The sequence below is a fragment of the Heloderma suspectum genome, chromosome 2 (genome assembly GCF_057233095.1).
Source record: "Heloderma suspectum isolate Gila_16-S chromosome 2, 16-S_ref, whole genome shotgun sequence".
Lineage (NCBI taxonomy): Eukaryota > Metazoa > Chordata > Lepidosauria > Squamata > Helodermatidae > Heloderma > Heloderma suspectum.
In genome coordinates this window covers 381,920,586-381,942,963 of record NC_139459.1, presented here as the reverse complement: position 1 = coordinate 381,942,963, position 22,378 = coordinate 381,920,586, and the positions used below count along the sequence as shown (strand labels likewise).

Below are 22,378 nucleotides of genomic sequence, written 5' to 3'. Positions count from 1 at the left end.
CTTATTAGAATGTACCAAATGTACTTGGATGTATTCGAGTTGCAGCTATTCATCCAACTGAATATTTGCAGAGGGGTGTTAGTGATAGCGGAGAATTCTGCCACAGATTCCAGTGAGGCCGAATGCACTGGCATTCGGTCCCCCGGAATCCGTGGTGGAATGGCCTCCTGCCCACACCCCACCCAACAGAACCCCCTGGGACGAAGCGTACCTGCGGGCGGATGCGGTGGCTTCAGTGGCGGCTTCAGCAGCAGTGCGATGGTGGCACCGTGGCAGCAGTGGTGGAGGGTGCAGCGGTGGGGGTAGCGGAAGGTGCAGCAGCGGCAGAAGGTGCGGCGGTGGAAGGTACAGCGGTAGGGATGGCAGGTGCGGTGGCGGGGGCAGCGGCAGCGGAAGGCGTGGCAGCGGCGGGCAGCGGCAGAAGGTGCGGCAGCGGGGGCGGCAGGTGCGGCGGCAGTGGGGGCAGACGCTGCTGGGCGCAGCAAACGCAAATGGCAGCAGCTACGGTGGCCGCCATTTGGGTTCGCTATTTTTAGCCGTTCTAGCCTACGTAAATATTTATGTAGGCTAGAACGGCTAAAAATAGCGAACCCAAATGGCGGCCGCCATAGCCGCCGCCATTTGCGTATGCATTTTTTTTACTTTGCTGTGATAGGCTATGTAAATATTTATGTAGCCTATCACGGTTAAGTACAGGGACGCAAACGGCTAATTCATAGGCAGTATACCACTCATACCTCCAAAGGTACTTGCATTTCCAAGCTTTGCACTCCTGGTATCCATTTAACAGCACAGCTGCTTATGAGGGTGGAAGCTGAAATGTTTAGCTTAAAATACAATTTTGAATACTCTGTTGCTGTTGTTGTTGTTGTTGAAAAATGAAAAGGTATACTGTGCTTGGGCAGCTGCAGAGCATCCAGGGACAAAGTTTGGGTCTGGAGGCTTCTTCTCTAGCCACCAGCATAGCCCCCATCCATAAGACTACCCCACTGCGGTACTCATGATCTCACTTAATGCCATTTGCAATCTGCCACACAGAAGCGGTTCATGTTGGAATACACCACTTTCATTGGCCACATGTAAGGCGGGAGGGGGTAGAATCATAGGATCACAGAATAGTAGGGTTGGAAGGGGCCTACAAGACTATCAAGTCCAACCCCCTGCTAAGTGCAGGAATCGAAGTCAGAGCATCCCCAACAGATGGCTATCTAGCCTCATCTTGAATGCCTCCAGTGTGGGAGAGCCCACCACCTCCCTAGGGAATTGGTTCCATTGTCATATTGCTCGAACAGTCAGGACATTTTTTCTGATGTTCAGCTGGAATCTGGCTTCCTGTAACTTCAGCCCATTATTCCATGCCCTGCATTCTGGGATGATCGAGAAGAGATCCTGGCCTTCCTCTCTGTGACAAAGTTTGAAGTCCTTGAAGAGCATTATCCTATCTCCCCTCAGTCTTCTCTTCTTGAGGCTAAACATGCCCAGTTCTTTCATTCTCTCTTCATGGGGCTTTGTTTCCAGTCCCCTGATCATCTTTGTTGCCCTCCTCTGAACCCTCTCCAGCTTGTCTGCACCCTTCTTAAAGTGTGGCGCCCAGAACTGGACACAGTACTCCAGATGAGGCCTAACCAGTGCTGAGTAGAGGGGAACTAGTACTTCCCTGGAGCTGGAAGCTATGCTTCTATTAATGCAGCCCAAAAGAGCATTTGCCTTTTTTGCAGCCACATCACATGGTTGGCTCATATTCAACTTGTGATAGACAACAATTCCCAGATCCTTCTCGCTAGTAGTGTTGTTGAGCCATGTATCCCCCATCTTGTAACTGTGCCTTTGCTTTCTTTTTCCTAGGTGCAGAACTAGGCATTTATCCCTATTAAATGTCATTCTGTTGTTTTCTGCCCAGCGCTCCAGTCTATCCAGATCACTTTGAATGTTGTGTCTGTCTTCCAAAGTATTAGCTATCCCACCCAATTTGGTGTCATCTGCAAATTTGAGCAGCATTCCCTGCACCTCCTCCTCCAAGTCATTCATCAAAATGTTGAAGAGCACTGGGCCCAGGACTGAGCCCTGCCGTACCCCACTCGTTACCTCTCCCCAGTTTGAGAAGGCCCCATTGATAAGCACTCTTTGAGTCCGATTCTGTAGCCAACTGTGGATCCACCGGATCGTTGTTTCATCTAGCCCACTTCGAGCTAGTTTGCTCATCAGGATATCATGGGGCACTTTGTCGAAAGCTTTGCTGAAGGTGAGGTATATGATGCCTACAGCATTCCCATGGTCTACAAGGGAGGTGACTTGATCAAAAAATGAGATCAGATTCATCTGGCAGGACTTGTTTTTGACAAATCCATGTTGGCTTCGAGTAATAACTGCATTGTTTTCAAGGTGCTTCCAGATGGATTGCTTTATCTTCTGCTCCAGAATTTTCCCAGGGATTGATGTCAGACTGACTGGTCTGTAGTTCCCAGGTTCCTCCTTTGTACCCTTTTTGAAGATAGGGACAACATTAGCCCTCCTCCAGTCATCTGGCCCTTCCCCCGTCCTCCATTATTTCTCAAAGAGAATAGACAGCAGTTCTGAGAGTTCTTCTGCCAGTTCCTTTATTACTCTAGGATGCAGTTCATCTGGCCCTGGAGATTTGAACTCATTCAAAGTAATTAGGTGTTCCTTGACCATGTGCCTATCGATCTCAAGCTGCAATCCTGCCCCTTCAGCCTGTACTTCGCCTTTGCCAGGGGGGGTCATAGACCGTCTTTTGGGAGAAGACTGTGCCAAAGTAGGAATTGAGCACCTCTGCCTTTTCTCTGCCGTCTGTTATCATTTTGCCATCCTTATTTAACAGCTGAACAACCATTTCTTTCCTCTGCCTTTTACTATGCACATAGCCGAAGAAAGCTTTTTTTGTTGATTTTATCATCCCTCACCAACCTCAGCTCATTCTCAGCTTTAGCCTTCCTGACGCCATCCCTGCAATTCTGTGCTATCTGCCTGTACTCTTCCTTTGTTACTTGGCCTTCTTTCCACTTCCTATATGTGTCCTTTTTTGTTTTCAGGTCATCCCTAAGCTTTTTGTGAAGCCACATTGGCTTCTTCTGTTGTCTTCCTCCTTTTTCTCTTGTTGGAATTGTTTGTAATTGTGCCTTGAGAATTTCCTTTTTTAAAACCCCTCACCCATCTTGGACTCCTTTTCTTATTAGAGTTGCTTGACATTTGATGTATCATTGTTCTGAGTTTATTAAAAGCAGCTTTCCTAAAATCCAGGGTAAGGGTTTGGCTACACTTGGCTTTTGCTTCCTTTAGAACCATGGACTCAAGTATAACATGGTCGCTTTCCCCCAGAGTTCCTGTAACTGCTACTTTATCCACTAAGTCATCTCTGTTGGTTAGGATCAAGTCAAGGACAGCCGATCCTCTAGTTCCTTCTTCTACTTTCTGTAGGAGGAAGTTATCCACCACACAAGTTAGGCAAACCCAATTTGATGAAAATGTGGTTTTTACATGCAATCACTTTGGAAAGCAACTCTGTATAGATGGGGTCCAAGAGTTTAGAATCCTGTTTCTTGAAATGAAATCGTGATTACCACTAGTTAAGTCTTCATAATCCTATTTCTCATACAAGAAAACTTATAAGACAGCAGACTCAAATACATTGGGGAGAGGGTAGCATTGCCAAGACTGTAACTATAAATTTCTTTTTCAAAAACCAGAGAAATGCATGATAACAAAAACCAACTTGCCAATTTGGGCCTCAAAGGCCAAGGGAAACTGGGGGTGCATGGAGGGCAGGTTGTAAACAAGCACAAGACCTGATATTGCACACTATCATCACTGATCACGGTTCACATCAGTTTGGGCATCAGTCTTAGCTTCCAGTTTTCTGGCTTTGTTGTTGAGCTTGAGCCAATATGAGATAGTCCTAACTCTGGTCTGAAACTGGTAGGGTTTTTTAACCTTTATATCAGAAATACTCTTACATAAGAAAGTTACAAAGACTAACAACAGAGGAATATATATATATATATATATATATATATATATATTAAGCTAAGTGAAGGTAATTTGAAATGTCTTGCAACAGGCTGCTCCAGTTTGGGGGTAAGAATTGCAGACACACACACACATATATGCATATGAAAGACAGAAAGACTAACAACAAAGTATTCCATAAATATTTTTAAGCTAAATGTTTTGGCTTCTGCCCCCATTGACTGTGTTGTTAAATGAGTCTCAGTTGTGTGCCCTGGCCGTGGGCTTCCAAGATTTAGAGGTGCTGCAAAAGTGATAAGGCATATCCAGGTTTGCTTACAAGGAGATGTTATTGTAAGCACACAGCCATACCTTCTCTGAAGCTTCTCTGAACCCAGAGCTGTGGTGCAAGGTGGGTTTTATATCATATATGCTATTCAGGCATAGCAGTGAAGTAGTATGACAGGTGCAAGCATTAATTAGAGTTCATCTACAACTTTCCCAGCATAGCCTAACAGTGCTTGGTAACATATTTGGCAGAAGCAAGACTATCATAGTATTCCCAGCACAGCCACCTGTAACTTTAAGATAAACAGAGCTTCACTTCTCAGGCACATCTTAGACTATGATAAGATAAACGGTAACGGAGCTCGTTAGCATGGAATGTGCTGAGGCAGCCATATCGACCTCTCACTCAACTTACAAGCCGAGAGGCCCACCTGCAAGACAATTGCAACTAATAATGAAGAGCGCAGAGAGCATTATGGATCTCTCAGCCTTTCTTAACTACTTTTAGCTGGCTTACAGGCTTGGGGCCTTTCAGCAGTTTGGAATGCCTGGAGTGGAAAGTTCCATAGGAGAAAAAAAAACAGAGGTATGATAGTTTAATGCCTATGAATTAAATTCATTGAATTAAATTCAACTTCAAACTCCACATTAAGGCCAGTTGGACTAAGATTTCTGAGCCGATAGATCCAGCATTTTTCATTAATATATATATATATATATATAGTGTGTGTATACACTATATACAGTATATATACATACAGTGTGTGTGTATATGAAGTTTCCCCTCTCTCAGGTGTTTGACAGCATATGACAAGTCTTCAGTCAGGTCCTGGTATTCGTCCTATGGCTGATTAAAATTCTTTTAGATATATGTTGTCTGGGCAGTATCCAACTGTGTCACCCTGTTAGCACAAGTGACATTGCACTAGCAGACACTAGATTCTGAGCGATGTGCAAGAGAAGAATCCAACTGAAGTCACATTTGCATAAGCGTGGTTGCTCAAGTGGTTTTGCTTTATGCTTCTGCAATGAATTGTGCAACCCATTGTGCAACCCACTGGGCATTCTGCTTGGGGTACACAACTGCTTACACCCATTGTGAAACATATAGTGAAAACCGTTGTGCAGCTTGTCGCATGACTACTTTGCACCTGCTTTGCAACTGGTTGTGCAACAGGAAGATTCAGCAAAGCTCTACCAGTGGCATTTGAGTTTACGGAGCATCACCATACTGCCCCGCTGTCTGTTTATTTGTTTTAATGTAAATGGTTTTACACTTTGTATAATGTGGTTTAATTTTTGTAAAATGCCCAGAGAGCTTCAGTTATTGGGTGGCATAGAAATATGTATACACACACACACACACACATGATTTTGTTCTTTGAAGGCTGTGGACCTGCTCTCTCAAAGAATGAGGCATAATCTCTCCATCTTCGTTTTTAAATGGAAAATGGATACCTATTTACCTTGCAACAAGGTTAGGTTTGCTTCTCCCTACAAATATGCAAACCATCATGTGAGGAGCTTAGATTTATAAAAGAAAGTAAATGACATTTTGTTCTCTTTGAATGGAGGATGAAATTATGACTGATCTATTTGCATTCCATTTATTGTTTTGCAGTTTGCTAGATCCAAGGTACTGGCACATCCTGTCCTTCTTGTTTGCTCTTCAGGGGATCAACCAGAACTCCAGGCTCTTACCCAACATCACCCTGGGATACGATGTCTATAAGTCCTACTTTGATGGAAGAACAACTTCCTATGCGATGCTACAGCTGGTTACTGGTGGGAAAAGCAATCTCCCAAATCACAACTGTGGGAGAAAGGATCACCTGCTGGCTGTTCTTGAAGGGGCTGAATCTGACCTCTCCATCCTGATTTCAACCATGTCGAGCATCTACAAAATCCCACAGGTATGAATTGGGAATGGAAAGGATGCCAGGTGCACAGAAATGTGAGCTGAGTGCTTGCTTAGCTCGAATTCCACTTCAAGGCGCCTCTGCCACTGGGGAAGCTGGTCCTCTGGAGTGTGTGTTGGAGGTGAGGAGTGGCAGTGGTTGAGTTTTGGAATGGGAGCCAGGGCATCAAAAAATGAGGCCAGAGGAGGACCATAATCAGTTCTAGCCTCAGGGGTTGGAATGGTTGGGCAGTTGCCTGGGGACCATTGGCTCAGAACCCTTCCAATCCCAGCTTCTCATCACCACGAGAGCAGGGATGGATAACGTGCATAGATCCCCCACCTGGTCACTGCAATGACTCTGCTGCTGCATTTCCCCACAGTCTGCCAGCCCAATTATGCTGGGAAACATAATGTGCTCTCCCTGAACACATTTCTTTCCCAGCAGAATCACTCAGGGTTGAATAACTTGTCACATTCATTTCACTGCTTTTACTCTAAGTAGGAATTTTGTTGGATTCTACTCTTGAATTTCAGCTGTGTAACTGGTTCTGATTATAATGGTGGGTTTTAGCACCCACAGGCTTCCACTGGGGACAATGCACCCCTGAGATGCATATTACCTCCAGTATTAGAGGCACTATGCCTATGGACACCAGTTGCTCGTGCCGTTGTACATATGTCTTGCTCTGGGATTCACATGGGCATTGTTTGGCCACAGTGTGAACAGAATGCTGGACTAGATGGACCTTTCGTCTGATCCAGCATGGCTCTTCTTACAATGCTGCCAACCTCTGAGCTACAGGGACATCACCACAGCCTTTTCTGTTCATGTTTTCAGTCCATGGCTGTAATACCTGAATGAGGCTTTAATGTGACCCCAGTGTTTTTGATGGGTCATGTCTGACCTGCTATGAAACAAGGTCAGCTTCATGGCCGTGTCTGGTGGCAATGGTGCCCTGTGGACTTGCAATGTTGCCCACCCTTGTTTGTTTGTTTGTTTACAATACATTAAAAACAATGTATGAAAATTAAAGCAAAATAAGAACTATGCAGAATAAAATCATATTACAAGCAGCACCAGAATGAAACAAAACCATACAATGTCCTAAAAAAAACCTAGAAAACAGCTAAACACTAGTCTTTTCTTTTCCTCACTAGATGAGTTATGGCTTTGTTGCACATGTTCCTAATGATGAAACTCAGTTTCCTTTTGTCTTCCAGATGGCCCCAAAGGAAGAATCCCAGTACCTGGGGATCATCCAGCTCCTTCTCTTTTTCGGATGGACGTGGATTGGACTTTATGCTCCAGACACCGACAATGGAGAGAGGTTCATGTGGGCCTTGACACCCCTCATGATCAGTCATGGGATTTGTGTGGCCTTCTCAAAAAGAATACCACAAAATGTCTTTACCCAAACATTCCAGCGGGACCTATCTGTCATGTGGCAAACAGTCAAAGTAATGGTTTACTATGTAGACTCTCACTATGGCTTTGTTCCAATTATCATTATGCAAAGTAAACTTAAAAACAAACAAACTGGGGCAAACGTCTGGATCACAACAACTTTGCAGGACATCAGCATGGTCTTGTCTGAGAAACCTTCTTTCTTTCCATTCCTCCATGGTTCTTTGTCCTCCATAATGAAGACCCCCAAAAGGACAAAATATGACTACTGCAAACCATTTTCTTTTGTTACTAAAGAGTTTTGGCAAAATGCCTTTCACTGTTTCTATTCAAAGCATGCATTATCCAAGAAAAGTTGGACAAGATGCACAGAGAAAGAGCAACTGGACATGCTGCCCCAGGAGGAGATAGAAAGAGTCCTGTCTCAAGACAGCTTCAGTACCTACAACAGTGTCCAAGCTGTGGCACATGCCTTAGATGCTGCATATTCATCCCAGTTGAAATGGGTTTTGATGGTCGGTGGAGGAGGCAGGCTGAAACATCAAAGGCTACAGCCATGGCAGGTATTCCCTTTTTCTTTCGCAAAAATACCACCAGTGGAGGCTGGTGGCTCCTATTTCAGTGGGGCTGTGAATCCACTCTGGCTTTCAGTCAGAACCAGTCAGATCTCTAAAGGAGCTATCCAGTGTGCTCAACCCTATCCCCAAAATGGATAGCTCCTATCCAGCACCTTGGATAGCTCCTTTAGAGTTCTGAAACCCAGAGTGGATCCGTAGCCCCATTGAAATAGGACCCACCAGCCTCCACTGAACATTACAAGTGGCAAAAGATTCAGGATCAAGATGACTGAGCATCTTTTAAAGCATGTAATCATGCCTACAGTGTGGCAGCGCCAGCAACAAACAGAGCTTATTTTGATGCCTACTTTGCATCCTCAAGTAGTGTGGTTGGGGAATTATTCTGAGTGGTCCAGCAGTTATTAATGCACTCTCCTAAAAATGGTCCCTGGACCCCTCAGGAAATAGTGGTGGTCTTTTTTTGAAGAACGCTGAGGATAAAATCATTTGTCTTTGCAGTAAATGTGATCCTGTTCTTGTAGCGGATTCCGTTGGGGTATCTGATGCCTCTTCCTACCTGATCTTGTGAGATCTGTTTCAGTTAATGTGCTTGATGAAATGAGCAAGGCATTTGCAGAGAGGACCCCAATCATGTGCCCTCTCAACCTTTCCCCTTCATGGCTGTGAAAAACAAGCTGGTCACTGGTGTGCAGGGGTGGAGGTGGCATGTTTGAAAGCTCTCAACTTCCACTCTCAAAGGCATCATCTCCACATCTTTCTTTTTTAAACAGGAAGTGCTTATTTACTATTTATTTCGAACTATATGTATGTATGTATGTATTTCCATACCACCCAATAAGTGAAGTCCTCAGGGTGGTTCACAGAGATGACAAACCACAAATACAAGATAATAAAAACAGAATATAACATCTTTAACATATAATTAGACAACAATTGAAACCGCTGAAACAGTTACAGTAAGGTAGTAGACCTGATAAAAACAACTGAGATAAATCTGCCATAGTATGCCATCACATGCCTGAGAGTAGAGGCAGTCTTAACCTGGTGCTGAAAAAATGACAGTGTCGGTGGCAGGTGGATTTCCATGGGGAGAGCATTCCAGAATCGGGGGGCTACCACTGAGAAGACCCTCTCCCTCAGTGCCACGTTCTGAGCCACCCACAGAGGAAGGCCTCAGATATTGATTGCAGTATCCAGGTAGGTTCGAGTTGAGAGAGGCCTTAGAATCTGCGAAACATGGATGGAACAGATTTAACAACATCTGTATATCCCTAGAAAAGATACTGAGTATGTTTTAATGTTTTTAAATGCTGGATGGTTTTCCTGTTGTTCTAGCTTCACACTTTTTTAAGAGACGTCCAGTTTTCTAATGCTTCTGTGAGTGGCCTGTATTTCAATGAGCATGGGGAGCTGGAAGCTAGGGATGTACGGAAGTCCCTTACCTTTGACGAAATTTGATTCGCGGTGGGGGGGAGGCGCTCCGTCCCTCCCACCACGAATCCTGCCGGCCGGGTGTGCAAATGGCGGTGACCATACCCGCCGCCGTTTGCGTCCCTGCAGTCAGCCATGATAGGCTACGTAAATGTTTACGTAGCCTATCATGGCTGAGTTAAAAAAAACAACAACCGCGCGTACGCAAATGGCGGCACCCATGGGCGCAGCCATTTGCATTCCTTATTTTGGCACGTGTAGTCTACGTAAACATTTACATAGACTACAGCGAAAATAAGGGGAACGCTATTTGCGTTCCCCTTATTTTCACCATAGTCTACATAGGGGTGTCAGAGAATTTCTCGCTGAAACTTCGGGGGGCCGACTGCCAACGTATTCGGCCCCCCGAAGTAGTTTCGGGGAGAAATTCTCCCCCCTGCCCCCCCCCGGGATGGGACTTACCTTTCCCGAATGTCACTCCCGGTGGTGCGTCGCAGCGGCAGTTCGGCAGGGCTTCGACAGGGGCGGGGGCGGCAGCCGGTCTTTTGACCGGCTGCCGCCGCCGCCATTCCAAGAAAAGTAAAAAAAAAAACACGCCCCCGTGATAGGCTATGTGACGATTAACGTAGCCTATCATGGGTAGATTTGCAAAGTCAGCCATGATAGGCTACGTTAATCATCATGTAGCCTATCACGGGTGACTTTAAAAAAAAAAAAAAAAGCCCGTACGGCTAATGGCGGCCCCCATAGGGAGCCGCCATTCGCGTTCCTTATTTGGTCGCTGTAGTCTACGTAAAGATTACGTAGACTACGGCGAAAATAAGGGCAACGCTATTTGCGTTCCCCTTATTTTCACCATAGTCTACGTAGGGGTGTCAGAGAATTTCTCGCCGAAACTTTGGGGGGCCGAGTGCCAACATATTCGGCCCCCCGAAGAATTTTGGGGAGAAATTCTCCCCCCACTCCCCGCCCCCCCCCGATGGGACTTACCTTTCCCGAATATCGCTCCCTGTGGTGCGTCGCAGCGGCGGTTCGGCAGGGCTTTGACAGGGGCGGGGGCGGCAGCCGGTCTTTCGACCGGCTGCCGCCGCCGCCATTCCAAGAAAAGTAAAAAAAAAAAAAAAGGCCCCCGTGATAGGCTATGTGTCGATTAACGTAGCCTATCACGGCTGACTTTGCAGATCTAGCCATGATAGTCTACGTAAATCGTTATGTATCCTATCACGGGGCGTTTTTTTTTTTTTTTACTTTTCTGTTGAAGTTCGTGGCCAGGGAGACGGGGTGCTTCTCCCCGGCCTGAATTTCAGCCAGGCGAGGCGGGAAGACACCCCCCGCTCGCATGTACTTCGGGGGGAGAAGCGAAGGGCCTCCCCCCCACCGCGAAAAAAGCTGCGGGACAAGGTAAGTCCCTTTCGTACATCCCTAAGTCTACGTAAATGTTTACGTAGACTACACGTGCCAAAATAAGGAATGCAAATGGTGGCACCCATGGGCACCGCCATTTGCATACGCACGGTTGTTGTTGTTGTTGTTGTTGTTTTTAATTCAGCCGTGATAGTCTAGGTAAACATTTACGTAGCCTGTCACAGTATTTTTTAAAAAATCTAGCCATGATAGCTACATAAATCTTTACGTAGCCTATCATGTTTTTGTTTTCTTTTGTTTTTAACTCGGAAATGGTGGCAGCGGCAGCCGGTTGGAAGACTGGCTGCCACAGCTGCCACCGCTGAACAGCCGCCGAACCGCCACCGGAGCTGCCGCCGCCAGGGAGATTCGCCCAAGGTAAGTTCCATCCCGGGGGGGGTGGGGGGCAAACCATTTCGCCACCGATTTCGGGGGGCCGAATGCACTGACATTCGGCCTCCTCAGGATTCGTGGCAAAATTCTCTGACATCCCTACTGGAAGCTGACTTTGAATTCATGAATTGGGTGCTGTTTCCCAATTTGACTAATGGCAGAGTGAAAATTGGGAGTATAGGGAGACAAGCATCCACAGACAGAAAGCTCACCCTTAACCCAGAAACCATTGTGTGGCCCAGGCATTTTAATCAGGTAGGGGACTTCATTAGTGTCATAGTTTGGGCTTGCGGCATCCATTAAGCACTAATAATATGGGCTCAATACATATGAGGTGTGTAGTAATCTCTCTTCACTTGTGTGTTCTCTTGTTAGTTCTGCTTTGCATTGGGGAGACCAATGCTATGGCCACTAGACAGTGTCTATACGGCCATAGGACTTTTCGGTTTCTGTGAACTGTGCTCCCCAACCCCTCCCAAGCTGCCCTGTAGTTGGCATCATTCTTCCCCATCTCTGCTCTCAAAATTGCAGCATGAATCAGGTGGAAAGGGGGGCTTACAATGTTTCCTATGTGTCATCCAGCCTCCTGGCCCCACTCTGAAGCCCCCAGCTAGACAGCCAAAATTGGCTTTCCAGCCACAAATGCAGGACAGCTGGAGTGCAGAGGAGAGGATCCCCTCCATGTTCCACCCACCCTGCATTGTATCTTTGGCCGCCTCTGAGTTCAGAGGCAGCCAACTATCCGGATAGCATGGCACCTTTAGTTTATTTTGTTTTTGTACCTGTTACCTTTCAGTTTTGTACTCTGCATTCAGTCTACTTATGTAGAAAAATGTGGAATACAAATTTTGAAACAAACAAATGAACAGCCCAACGTGCATCCTGGGTCACTGGAACTAGAGGTCTCATCAGGTCCTTTCCAAACTCTTAGATTCATTGTCATAAACACAAATACTCCTAACATGTTTTCCTTGCCATTCGTTTTCTTTATTGCTAGACTGTGCCTCGTTCCAGGTGCGTCGAGAGCTGTCGCCCTGGATATGCCAAGGAGTTCCAGGAAGGCGAGCCACCTTGCTGCTACGCTTGCATTCCATGTGCAGAAGGGACCATCTTCACTCAGGAAGGTCGGTGACCTCAGAGGACAGGCTGTTCCCTTGGGAAATAGAGCAAATATTTGAGTTTGGCTTTTTGCCTCAACACCACATTTGTAAACAGAGGCTCTCTTCTGGATCCCCGCCATCTGGAATGAGGTGACTGGTGACCTGATGGAAGACCTTTTTGGTTGTGGCACCCTGCTAATGGAATGCCCTCCCCAGCAAGGCTCATCATGTGTGATGCCATTCTAGTGCCAGGTGAAGATGGGTTTCTCCATTCTACCACATTGTGATGCTGTTCTTCGTTGTTTTATTTTAATTGTGATTCCTTGAACTTCTTATACAATCCTTTATTTTTCTGGTTTGTAAATCATAGTAACAGTTTTTCTGAAGGGCAGGTTCAAAATCATTTTAACAAATGAATTTAACATTCAGAAATTTTCAGTGAAGACTTTAAAGACATTTTTAAACTTTGATCCCTTCTTGGCTTCAGTGTTTCAATTCCCACCACTAATTCCATAAATCAGTGCTCCCCCTGCTCTGCTTTATGCATGATTAAGCAAGGCCCATCCGTAAAGACACTGGGCTGTCTACATAATACATAGGAAGTCTTCTGTAAAATGCAGAGGCTGATGGCTCCTATTTTGGTGGGGGAATGAATCCATTCTGGTGGGGGAATGAATCCATTCTGAACTCTGAAGTGGACCAGGGCAATACGGGCAAAAGCGGTCCAGTTCTGAGTGGGATGGGAGCATCCTGAGGTGTCCCAAAATGGGTTGGAGTGCTCTCGAAGCACTTTGGGCTGCTTTGGCCAAAACTGGTCTGCCCCCTGCCCTGCCATTTGAGTCCCCTCCTCCTTACTTAGACCCATGGGACATGCCCACAGCCACCACCATATTGGGGGATGTTCCCATGGTGACACTTCTTCTTGTGCTAAGCAAATGGTGCATACACTGGGACATTCATGCCTGTGATGTTACGTAGATGGTCTCTTTATGGCTGCAACCTACGCACCAAAGAATTGCAGCTTAAAATTGTGACTCCCTCCAAGACAGCATTCACTGAGGGTGCTCCCCACAGGTCCAGGTAAGGAGGAACAGGGCATAGCTGGGCAGGGCATGCGTGCGGGGCTCACAAGGCTGGGTGAGAGGGTGTTTTCACTGTCTGGATTATGCTTCAGATCTGGAAGGCAAAGTAGTTTGGCCTGCCTCCAGATTGGCCCAAGGCACGGTCAGGGCTGATTCAGAAGGTGTGACTCAAGACTCCAGAGTTGGTCAAGGTGTCCCTGCATACCCCTGGCATTTTTATCACACCTGAAAGCTGCCTTGGCAGGAGTTTATCCTCAAAGGCAAGATATTGAGCAAATGGTGCATACACTGGGACATTGATGCCTGTTATGTTACATAGATGGTCCCTTTATGGCTACAACCGACGCACCAAAGAAGAGCAGCTTAAAATTGTGACTCCCTCCAAGACAGCATTGGCTGATGGTGCATTGAGCAGGGGGTTGGACTCGATGGCCTTGTAGGCCCCTTCCAACCCTACTATTCTATGATTCTATATAAATGGAAGGAAGGAAGGAAGGAAGGAAGGAAGGAAGGAAGGAAGGAAGGAGAAATTCCTTGGTTTAATTCCATTCCTGATAAAACAGAGATGCTACATTACTTGATAGTTCAAACAGGAAATAACAAGAACAACCTCAACAATCATAACTTCATTGCATTATGTTGTAGGTCATTGACAAATGCTTTGTAGATCTCTGATTATATGAATAATTAAGAATAAAAGCACTGAAAAATCACATGGAGATTGTTTCCCCTCCTCTGAGATCATCCAGACAAACACTTGTTTGCATTATGCACAACCCTCAACAATCAAGAAACACCACAGACCAACACATGGACATGATGCTCTCGCTAACAAAAAAACATTATCCCATTTCCCCTTTTCAAAAAATGCATGCAAAGGAATAATTCGGTATAACTGTGAAGCCAAATCCCTTCATTGTATATGATTGTGGAGTCCAATGAAGCCATTGTTTTACTGACCCCCCATATTTGCTTAATGACACTGAAGATACAGAGACAAAGCTTCAACTTTCTGCTTTCTCCCCCAGAACATCCATAATGAAGAGCATTTTAACTTAGTCCCTTCCTCAGTTAGCTTGTGGGAATGGAGTTCTCTCTCTCTCTCTCTCTCTTTCTCTGGCTATGGATTTGGAAAACCCAGGGAAGGTGTCTTATGATTGGACAACCAGGCTTTCTGCCCATCAGTTTATTCTCCAAGGGCCAAAGCAGAGAAGGGCCTTTCCCAGCCCTGTCAGCCACGACTCTTTCAACTGGAGATGCCACGGACTGAACCTTGGCCCTTCTGCATGCGAAGTATATGCCCTGCCACTGATAGTGAAAATGGTTAAATCAGGGTTGCAGATATCAACAGCGCTCTATTAGAAGAAGTCAGACAGTTAGGTGTATGTAGCCTCAGATTGTCTGCTCTGAGTGGCAGCAGATCTCCAGGGTTTCAGACACAGCTCTTCCCAAGCCCTGGAGATGTCATGGATTGAACCTGGAGCTGTTTGCATGCAATGCAGGTGTTCTACCATTAGACAGCCCATCTTGGCTAAGATAAACAGAAGCCCAACAACAGTGGAGGAAGGAGGTGAGGGACCAGCTGTGGCTCTTGAGGATGGGTCTACGCATGTTCCCATCATGTGCTGCTACCTGAGCTCCTTTGTCTCAAGAAATTGGGTAGAGGGTCCTGGGACCTGATGCAAACCAGGCATTAAGCCATCGCCACTTCCCCACCATAGGCCCACCCACCCCTTCCCCATTTCCCTGCCTGGAGATGTTCCCCACCGATCCCTCCAGTGGGAAATCATCACCTCCCTCAGGCCAACACTGCAACTGAGCAGCCTTCTCCCAGGAAAGAAGGGGAGTGCAGAAAAACAAGTCTTTGACATGCTCTGGAAATGTCAACTGTGGATTCGACCATGAGCACGTCTGTCTCCCACCCCCAAAATAGAGGTCTGTTGCGATTGCAGGAGGGAACAGCCAGAAGGGAGGGAGGGATGGGGTAGGGGGAATCACACTCACACACAAAGCCTCCTCTTCCCTAGAGGGTAAAAGATTGTAGCCTTAGCATTCTATGATATGCTGACCTAAAAGATAAATGGAATGGAACTTATCTTCCATGGTTAGGATATCTACAAGTTAGCTTCTTTCTGTCTGTAGGTCTGACAAATCAGCATGATATAAGAGAACTAATGGAACTTGAACAGGTAATAATTACTAACAAAACACATTTATCCAAAATATATGGGCTGGATCAAGGGATATATGAACACCCCAATGAACTGTCTGGGTGACGGGGGTGTCTGCCATGGGGAAATCACATTTTAGGTAACCTTCAGAGATCTACAAGACACTCTTCAATGGCCTACCACATAATGCAATTAAGGTATGAAGGTCAAGGTTTTTGCATAGTATTTGCTATTTGAAAGACCAAGTAATGTAGCATCTCTGTTTTTATCAAGAGCAGAATTAAACTAAAGGATTGTTGCTTTTGGAGAAATTTCTTAATTTATTAACTTATCACATCCACCCTTACAGGATAAACTCCTACCAAGGTTGCTTGCAAGTAAGTCAACAATACATTAATTTTTTTTAAAAAAAGAGAGCATAAAGCAAGATTTAAAAAAAAAAAAAACAGAGCTTCAGCTATTGCTTTGGAAATTGCTGGAATTGAACATTAAGCAACAGGTTCTGGAGGTGACGGACTCGACCTTGGGGGAGCTGTGGGTGGCAACAGCCAACAGGAAGCTCTGGCATGGGCTGGTCCATGAAGTCATGAAGAGTCAGAAGTGACTGAGCGAATAAACAGCAACAGCATTAGTCATTAAACAGTCCAAGATCAAGAAGCCAATGGTATCAGTCAGATTTTATTTTGATTTTTTTTTTTGCCTCCACCAGGCTATAGGTAGGGCTGTGACATTGTCACACTTTTGGTGCCAGCACAAAACTTAGGATGTATGGCACAAAATGTCCCAAACTAGCACAAAGCATTGGCATAGATTCCGAGGTGATATGGCATTGTGGATTTTTCAGCCCATTCCAGACTATACCTAACGGTATGTATGTATGTGTGTGTGTGTGTGTGTGTGTGTGTGTATATATCTATATCTATATCTATATCTATATAACATTTCTATACTGTCCAATAGCTGAAACTCTCTTATGTATGTATTGTTAACACTTCAGGAAATGGCACAACACTATACCATGCCTCAGGAATTTGTGGCACAAAAGGGCACAAAACTAGCATAAAACTTTGTCATGGGTTTGGAGGTGACATGAGAAGGTTGAAATTTTTGCCTGGGTGAATGACCCAGGAACCACAGGATAGCTTGGGAAACTCATGTGAGGTCAGAGCCAGCACTCTGACCTAAGGAGGGGGGGAGTTGAAGATCCAATCCCAGACCCCTCCCCCTCCTGCTAACAGTGTGGCCCTGATATGTTTTTGGACTGCAACTCCCAGCATTCCTCACCATTGGGTAGGGCTGATGGGACTTAGTCCAACAATATGTGGAAGGCCACATATTCCAAACCCCTGGTATACATCCTAAAAGGTTTTCTTGATCCTGGCTGTTTTGTTGGTCATTCTCCAACAAAGATGAGGCCACAGTCACATTCCTCCCTTTCCCAACCCACAGAACAAGATGAAGCCTCATTAGTGAGTTCTCAAAAACATGTTTTTCTCCCGCTCTGCACCTGGGGCTCAAGCCACTCTGAGAGCCCATGAAGTGGCAGAGGTGATGCTTCCTCTTGAAAATATCTATATAAAAAAACAATTGTGATTGATTCTGATTCTTGCCAAAGCTCAAGCGATTTCTGTCTTCTGGAGATTCCCTCCCAATGACCTAAGCAGCAGAATCGAGGCAAAATGAAGCACCTTATTACACTATGCCTGAAAATCTTGGTGTTTTAAATTGGCCCTGTGCTGCCCGTGTTGAGATCCAGACAGCCTGGGATGACCACAACTGTGGTGCAGTTTGGTGGAACTCTCTTTCAGCTCAGAACTCATTGTATTCATAACGACACTGCAGCATCGCCCTTGCAAGACTTTTCTGGCTTCTTCTGACCAGCTGACTTTGGAGCTTGGAGGACCAATCAGAAGGAGCAAGACGGCAGAGCCATCATGGTATCACTGCCACTCCTGCTGCTGCTGCTGCTGCCTCATGCAGCCTGCAAAATGCAAAAGGAAGAATGCCCCTCAGATCCAATCAGAACTCAAAGTAGAGCACTCAATTACTACCGGCCAGGAGACTACCTCATCAGTGGAGTCTTATCTTCACAATACTTTAAGCATCTCCAGCCATACAACTTTTCTGAGTCCCCTTTAACCAGGGTTGATTGGTAAGTAGTGATGATTAAATGCTTCCCAACCTGGACACCCCATTTACTGGAAATCAGTCATATTTCCTCATTACTCTGGTCATCCCAATTAATTCATTCTCTCTACTTTGCCCCTGTTATGTCATTTGAAGGAAAATTTGGAGCAACATTAGCATTAAGGCAGTATCTTATTCAGCATGATCACATATGGCTGGATAACAAGAGATTTCTTGCATAGTTTCAACCAAAAGAACAAACACCTTGTGAGAAGACACAGGCTGGAGCTATAGTCTCACTTCTGTGAGTGTAGTATAAACAAAAATGGCATCCCATGGCTTCCCCCTCCATCCCCAGCATAAATGCGTATTACAAGGTAGCAAATGTACTTGGAGGTATTTGAGTTGCAGCTATTCTGCAGTAAGCAGAGCCAAATACAACATCATCCAACTGAATAATTGGAGAGAGTGAACACGCAGGCAGTGTTCCTTGGTGTGGGAATTGGGAGTGACACCTACAAGTATCCCCCCTGCCCATATTTTAGAGGGTATTTTATCTTTCCCAGTCCTTATCTGAAGTAACCTCTTGAAAAGTGTCAGCAGAATGTATGTCCCATATCTGAGAAGGCCATTGCAATGAGACTGATGGAAGAATGCTTCTTGAGGAGGTGCGGGGGAGGGTATAATGACAAGGCAATTCTCCTTCTGCAGGGCAAGTCTCCTTTACAGCTGGATGAAATGGTAGTTTGAGGTAACTGTTTCCAGCTGGAACAGTGTATATAGATAGACAGATAGACAGATATGTATGTATGTTGGTGCAGCCTGTTGCAAGATATTTCAACTCACCTTCACATCGTCTCTAGAATTTACAGTTGTTTCCAATAGAACAAACAAAAGACAGTGACATGCTTGACAAAAGGGGGAATTTGAATTTCTGGATCAACAGACTCAGAACTCTTAGTCCAAATGGCCTTCATCTGCAGGACAATTTTTAGGTATTATACCATTCTGAGCTCTATGTTGATCCTTGCCCATCTTGGCTCATTATGAGCTGCAGAGAGAGACTGGGTGAGGGGATCAAGGCGGTGGTGAACGCCTCCCATGAGGAGGGAGTGGTGCTATCAGCCCTCAAGGAGGCAGTGATAAGACCGCTCTTAAAGAAGCCCTCCTTGGATCCTCAAGTTTTGAACAACTTTCACCCAGTCTCAAATCTGCCATTTTTGGGCAAGGTGATTGAGCGGGTGGTGGTGATGAAGGCAAACTTGGAAGAAACTGATTATCTAGACCCATTTCAATCGGGCTTCAGGCCTGGGCATGGGACAGAAATGGCCTTGGTCGCCTTGGTAGATGATATGAGGAGGGCTCTGGATAGAGGTGAATGCTCCTTCCTTGTTCTCCTCGACCTCTCAGCGGCTTTCGATACCGTTGACCACGGTATCCTCCTGGACGGCCTGGAGGGGTTGGGCATTGGGGACACCATATTGCAGTGGTTCCGGTCCTTCCTCTCCAGCAGGTACCAGAGGGTAGCACTGGGAGAGGAGGATTTGGACCCGTGGCCACTAACTTGTGGGGTGCCACAGGGTTCCATCCTCTCCCCGATGCTATTTAACATCTATGTGAAGCCGCTAGGGGCTATCATCAGGAGGTTTGGGGTGCAGTGTCATCAATATGCGGATGACACGCAGCTCTACCTCTCATTTAAATCTTCACCAAGGTTGGCCGTAGAATCCCTGTCCAAATGTCTGGAGACGGTGAATGGCTGGATGGGGAGGAATAGGCTGAAGCTGAACCCTGACAAGACCGAGGTACTTTTGGTGGGAGACAAGAGGAGGCTGGGGGATGTTGACCTGGTGTTGAATGGGGTACGGCTACCCTTGAAAGACCAGGTCCACAGCCTGGGGGTCGTTTTGGACTCCCAGCTGTCCATGGAGGCTCAGGTGTCAGCTGTGAGCCAGACAGCGCTGTATCAACTCCATCTGATACGGCGGCTGCGCCCCTTCCTTCCCGACCATCTGCTCCCATCGGTAGTACATGCCCTGGTCTCCTCTCGTTTAGACTACTGTAATGCACTCTACATGGGGTTACCCTTGAAGATGGTTCGGAAACTGCAGCTGGTACAGAACGCGGCGGCTCGCCTGATTAAAGGCAGCCGCCGGCGAGATCACATCACTCCAGTGCTGAAGGAGTTGCACTGGTTACCAGTTGTTTTCCAGGCCAAATTCAAGGTGTTGGTTTTGACCTTTAAAACCCTATATGGTTCCGGCCCAGCCTATCTTAAGGAGCGCCTCCAGCAGCACCAGACAGGCCACTTAACAAGATCAGCCTCGGATGGCCTTCTCTCTGTCCCATCAGCCAGGACAGCTAGACTGGTGGGGATGAGGGAGAGGGCCTTTTCTGTGGTGGCCCCCACTCTGTGGAACTCCCTCCCTAGGGAACTCCATCATGCCCCCTCTTTAATGAGCTTCCGTCGTGCATTAAAAACGTGGTTGTTCAGGCAGGCATTTGTGGTGGGTTAGGGTATTTTAGAAAATGTTTTTATTGTAGAATTTTATTGTTTTAAACTGTTTTTATTGTATGTTGTACATCGCCCAGAGTGGCTGGGCGACCAGCCAGATGGGTGATTAATAAATTTAATAATAAATAATAAATAATAAATATGTTTTCTCCTAAGGAATTTCCTCTCCAGGCATTCCAAACTGCCACTGCTGATTATATTATCTGAATCCTCTGTTGTTAGTCTTTCTATCTTTCTCATACATACATGCATACCTACATATCTCCAATCAGAAAGCAATTCATTCTACTGAAAAACAGAAATGTATAGTGTGCTTTGGCAACCACAGTGTGTCCTGAGGACTCTGTTTGGGTCTGGGGGCTTCTTCTCTGGCCACCATCATAGCCCCACATCGCTAAGACTTCTCCACTATGGTGCTCCTCAGCTGATTTCTTGCACAAGTGATTTGCGGAGAACCTAAGACACAGGCAGCGAATCCTTGTGGCTGCCCGATGGTTTGTTTCATTCAAGGACTAGACTACCAATGTTGGTTTGGTCCTGCTAGGCCAAAAGGACCACTGGATTCTGCTTCTGCAGGGTTTAGAGCAGCCATGATGGATTCAGACGGATGCCCGCTGTGGAATAATCCAACTCTGTGAAGGCTTCTTGGGGTTTTGCTGAAACATAAGTTTCAGCTGAAGCTAGACATCAGCATTTGGTTGATAGTAAGATCCTGATAACTCACTTTCGGAATGTTTGGCAGAATGTGCATATGTACTGATGTGCAATTTCTCATACTGACCTGTTCAGCAAATCTGCTGAAAAGCAGGGTATATGCCTAGATATGCCTATGTAGGTTCATGCAACTGAGGAAATTGATAGAAAACATGGGGGCAGGGGATGGGATCTGTCCTGACTCTGACCAATATATTGAGATGTTCTGGACACATACAATGGCTTCTTCTACTACTTCTTCCTTCTTCTCTGGGATACTTTTTGATATTTTCCCATTTCCTCTCCCCCTGGTATGGCTTGAATGGAGACAAGTGGAGCTTCTGCCTGTTTGCGCTGACTGGCTCTGATGGCGATGAGAGCATCTCTGACCAACTCTTTTGGATGGCTGGATATGGATTTACCTTTCCATACTGGAATAGTTTGATAATAGTCAGCTTATGGGCTGGGAGGAGATGTAAGCCTAAGGTTCCTGTTGAAATTTGTTTTCATTGTTTTATTAATAACATTTTGATAACCTCTTTATTAACTATTTATATTGTTTTGTCCATTTGTTAAATGCAGTCCCATAGCCTTTTCTGAACATTTGTAACATTTTCTAAATACAAATATTACTATGTCTCTTTTCAAGTTAACAATAGTATAATTATGAAGATAATTAAAGGGACACAGGAGTGTCCCTTTAGTTAAGGTGGGTTGCAAAACATACATATCTCCAGTTAGAAAGTAATTCATTCTACTGAAAAACCACACTTGGGCCAGTATGAGTCACAATATTCTACTGCTTATGAAAATGACACCTGTTGAGCTAATACCTTAAAACCTGGACTCCACAGTTTACCTGATGAGGTCTCCAATTATGCAACATTTCAAACCAATCTGATCAAAGTTGCCACAGATACAGCAAGTTCAAAGGTACTGGAAATGGGCACATTTCTACTTTTTTCTCCAAATCATGGCTCAGCATATCACGTATTTCAAATTTTGATGGAAACTACTGATGTACATTATTCTTGCTCATGAAGGAGGTGTGCCTTCCTATTGGAAACAACTGAAAATTTGAGCAACTATGTGAAGGTGAGTTGAAATGTCTTGCCACAGGCTGCACATATATAGTTCCAGCTGGAAACAGTTACCTCAAACTATCATTGCATCCAGCTGTAAAGGAGACCTGCCCCACAGATGGAGAATTGCCCTGTCATTATTCCCCCTGCCCCCCACAAGAAGCATTCTTCCCTCCATCTCACTGCAATGGCATTGTCATATGTACGCTTATGAAGATGGCTGTGAGAATGCAGCCCTAGTCGGTT

The 22,378-nt window shown here is 45.6% G+C and overlaps 1 protein-coding gene across 1 annotated transcript in view; it reads left to right on the top strand.

Annotated features, from left to right (window-relative positions):
• The first annotated feature begins 221 nt into the window (after positions 1–221).
• The window catches only part of LOC146356373 (vomeronasal type-2 receptor 26-like), a 48,175-nt gene continuing 26,018 nt past the window's right edge, over positions 222–22,378 (top strand). The window contains exons 1-3 of the mRNA XM_084830076.1: positions 222–424; positions 5,873–6,164; positions 7,373–8,119. Of these exons, the coding sequence (XP_084686202.1) occupies positions 222–424; positions 5,873–6,164; positions 7,373–8,119 (1,242 nt within the window). The remainder of the gene's footprint in view (positions 425–5,872; positions 6,165–7,372; positions 8,120–22,378) is intronic.